Source organism: Aptenodytes forsteri, unplaced genomic scaffold (assembly GCF_000699145.1).
Source record: "Aptenodytes forsteri isolate BGI_AS27 unplaced genomic scaffold, ASM69914v1 Scaffold336, whole genome shotgun sequence".
In the NCBI taxonomy this organism is placed as follows: domain Eukaryota; kingdom Metazoa; phylum Chordata; class Aves; order Sphenisciformes; family Spheniscidae; genus Aptenodytes; species Aptenodytes forsteri.
Genome location: NW_008794911.1, coordinates 1,995,821 through 1,999,660, shown reverse-complemented (window position 1 = coordinate 1,999,660; position 3,840 = coordinate 1,995,821). Strand labels below are relative to the sequence as shown.

At 42.1% G+C, this 3,840-nt stretch overlaps 1 protein-coding gene across 1 annotated transcript in view; it reads right to left on the bottom strand.

The window, feature by feature from the left end:
• Nucleotides 1-287: 287 nt before the first annotated feature.
• The window catches only part of MKX (mohawk homeobox), a 45,419-nt gene continuing 41,866 nt past the window's right edge, over nt 288-3,840 (bottom strand). The window contains exons 5-6 of the mRNA XM_009275238.1: nt 584-617; nt 288-474 (exon numbers count right to left, since the gene is read on the bottom strand). Of these exons, the coding sequence (XP_009273513.1) occupies nt 288-474; nt 584-617 (221 nt within the window). The remainder of the gene's footprint in view (nt 475-583; nt 618-3,840) is intronic.

Genomic DNA, 3,840 nt, shown 5'->3' with positions numbered 1-3,840 from the left:
AATGCAAACATCTTATGCGCACTTTGATTAACATAAAATAAGTTAATATTTTGATAAAAACAGGGGTTTTTTATAATTTACATGCCTTTTATAGAAGCAATTGAACATTTCATTTAATACAATGAAAACGTCTGAGTCAGAAGGAACATTATTTTTTTAAACTGACCATACTGTAAAAAGGGGCCTATTTTCCACATTTGCCTCGTATCTGTGAATCTGATTTTGCTGAAAACCAATCCTGTGAGGAAAATGTCCGTTTGACAGGAAAAATAAAAAGGACCCATCTCTCAAAACTGCTGAACTAACGGCACTTTAACAGTCTTTACTTCTGATATATGTGATGACTTCTGAATGATGCAGCTGGTAGTTCCCTGCAGTTTATCCTTCCCCTGGGCAAGGTTCGTTAGGGCCATAGCTGCGTTGATCTCCTTCCAGTATGTTTCATCTTTGCTGGTTCCTTTTCTGTTAGCTGCGCTAGATTCAAGCAATAACAAATATTTACACGTACAGCTTACATAGCTACGTGATGTCAGGAAAACCATAATAGTAATAATTTTGGAAAACTGTGAAGTCCCTTACTCACCTTTCACACTTATTTGGTCCATTCTCCAGAGTTTCTGAAAACAGAAAAAAAAAAAAATGTCTATTTTCTTTTAATAGATTTTAAAACAGGCAAGTTCATGGAATAGGCATATGGAAAAATAACCCAAGATTAATTCCAAAATTGATACCAGATTTCCAAATAAAATCTTTGTTTCGACACATATAAAGGGCCAGCTTCATGCAAGCGTCTGCCTGGAGAAATCTACACCGAGCTTGGAGCAGGGCACATGTCAAAAAAAATGCTGTGGGGAGATTCCCGAGACATGACCGTACAGAAATAGGCTTTGGTGAGGCAGAACCTCACTGAGCCTCACCAGAACCGCACTGGCAGAACTGGCGCTGAACCCTGCCCAGTGCATCCCACACCAGCCTATGTCCAGGAAAAGGTTATCTTGGCAACAGTGAGAACAAAACTGGTCTTGGAGGTTCACCTACATTTTGCAGGGTGATAGAGCTAGTTTTTCAAAACATAAATCCCAAGGACATAAGGAATTGCAAAACCTAAAAATAAAAATCAGCTTCATTGCCCTTCAGTGAATGCCTTCTTGTATGCACTAAAAATAGGACTGTGACCCATGCACACATGATGTGTGTGGTTTTTAATGCGCCCCTTGCCCAGGCTGCGACTCAGTCAGAGGCAGGCTGGGAAGGGTACAAGTAACAAGCACACCTGGTTAACAGCCTTCAAAGATGGAATTGCATCACAGGCATAAGCTACACTTTCCCATCAAGAGTCACACTTGTTCATTCATTAAGTCCTCACGTCGCAGAGAAGCCAGAAATATTTACCAGGCAGAAATGTATAAGCTTTATTCAGTGGGCTTGCTATCCTGACACAGAAACACATTATAGAGGAGCGAGAAGCCAATGCCCAACTGCAATACTTATGGAGAACCAGTCAAACAAAAGAAACAGCAACGGCATGAGCACTAATGGCTACAGGACCCAAAAAGCCCCAAACACAGCATAAATCTCATAAAGTAATGCACTTCTTTATGAGGCTGTATTCCCAACTGAAAATCAACCTTATTGCTAGATTTCCACCAGATTATTAATTATAAGTTGATGTTTTCTTTAAACAGAGCTTCCAGTGGCATAGGTCCCAAAGCATGTTGCAACCCTTGATAACTCTTCATTTACGAGCGACTTTGCCCATCACCGACCAGCAGCCCGTTTTCTCATACAACACCAACCCATGTCGAACAACTCAGCCCAGCCACACTCCCTGGCACTTGGAGTTGACCACTGAAGACCACAGTCTCACCAAAGAAATGCAGGGAGACCAGCTGTAATTTCAGAGGTCAGATGTTTGCCAAGCTGTGTGATTTAGCAGGCCTCCATCCTTTCGCAAAACAGCTTTATAAATAAATGTCCACAAGTGACCAAGGTTTACGTTTTGTTCCAAAAGAGCACATCTTAAATCAGTATCTCTTAAGCTCTCATAGATCAATGCTTGAATGGGATTCAAGAGGGGGGAAGTTCAACCTATGCAGAGGAGAGGGAACCAAGGAAAAAAGAAACATTTGATCCAGAGAGAGGTACTGAATGACACCAAAAATCTTCTTCATGCTGTACTTGGCTACAAATAATTTTTCAGCCCTGCTTCACTTTTCTTTTAATAGAGGCAATTTTAAAGAGGAGGTTTAGGACTGAATAGGTCAGTAGGTATAGAAATGGAAATGGCAAGTAATAGAGAACGTCGTTGCCAGAGCAAACCTGGATATAAATACACCTCTCTCAAGCATCTGTCAGTTTCTTTTGCTGTTGGAAAATATTTCCTATGAACAAAAAAATTGCTTGTACAAACTTCTGAGGAAAGTAGGTGTGAATGGTGACACACATTCCAATTCCAGCGTTTATTTGAAGGAGTATTTGCAAATATTTTTTACTGGTGTTTAGCCAGTTCTAAAAGAAAGCGGCTTGCCCATGATATATAAAAGCAGTAGCAACGCTAAAAAATAAAAAATCCAGGAGTAAAGAGCTACCCATTCTTTAACTTCGCTGAAGATTTTTCCTGAATTACAAGTCTTTTTTTATTCCATTCAGATTTTATTTCTTTTTCAAACAAGTAATTTATGTCAAAGAAACTCGAAACTGGGTTACAATAAAACCATCACTGATAATTTGCAAAGCTCTTGCTAATAACTTCTGTAAAAGCATGTTAGTACAATGAAGTCTGAAAATCCATCATTTCAAAGCACAGGCCCCCTTTTACTTGCCAAAAATCCTTTGCTGCTATACCAAACCTCTGACAGCATATCCCAGTTTGCACTACCATAGCATCCAAGCAGCTCACATCTGTCTGAACAGCCCTTAGTGAAGGAAATAAGTATTACCACCATTTTTTGGATGGGGATAACCACACTGAGGGAGACAAAGACCATTCCCCATGCTCCCCTTGACATCTTGCTGGTTAAGCCAACTTGATCCAACTCAAAAGGAAGAGTAGGGTTCATCTCATTTGCCATGAACTCGCCATCTAAGTCATGTATCTTTATCCAGGCTAGTTGTCCAGACTCCATTCACAAACAACAGAGACGTCCTCCAAGAAGCGGTTTCAGCCCATCTATCTAACACCACGGTCCAACATCCCTGAATGCTGCTGCAAAACCAGACTGCGAAGCCCTCTTCTATGGCCACCTCCTCCCACTGTTTCCCTTTGGGCAGCATTATCATCCATGTGGATATGCTGTGAGCTGGATGAGGGGAGGACCATATCTCTCCTTTGGAGATTAAACTGGTGGTATAACTACAGCCTTAACTGCTGTGCTGGTTTTGGCTGGGGTAGAGTTAATTTCTTTCATAGTAGCTCGTATGGGGCTGTGTTTTGGATTGTGCTGGAAAACAGTGCTGACGATACAGGGATGCTTTAGCTACTGCTGAGCAGTGCTTACACAGAGTCAAGGCCTTTTCTGCTTCTCACACCACCCCACCAGTGAGTAGGCTGGGGGTGCTCAAGAAGCTGGGAGGGGACACAGCTGGGACAGTTGACCCCAACTGACCAAAGGGATATTCCACACTGTATGACGTCATGCTCAGCACAGAAAGCTGGGGGAAGAAGAAGGAAGGCAGGGACGTTCGGAGTGATGGCATTTGTCTTCCCAAGTCACCGTTACGCGTGATGGAGCCCTGCTTTCCTGGAGATGGCTGAACACCTGCTGGCCGATGGGAAGTAGTGAATGAATGCCTTGTTTTGCTTTGCTTGCGTGCACGGCTTTTGCTTTACTTATTAAACTG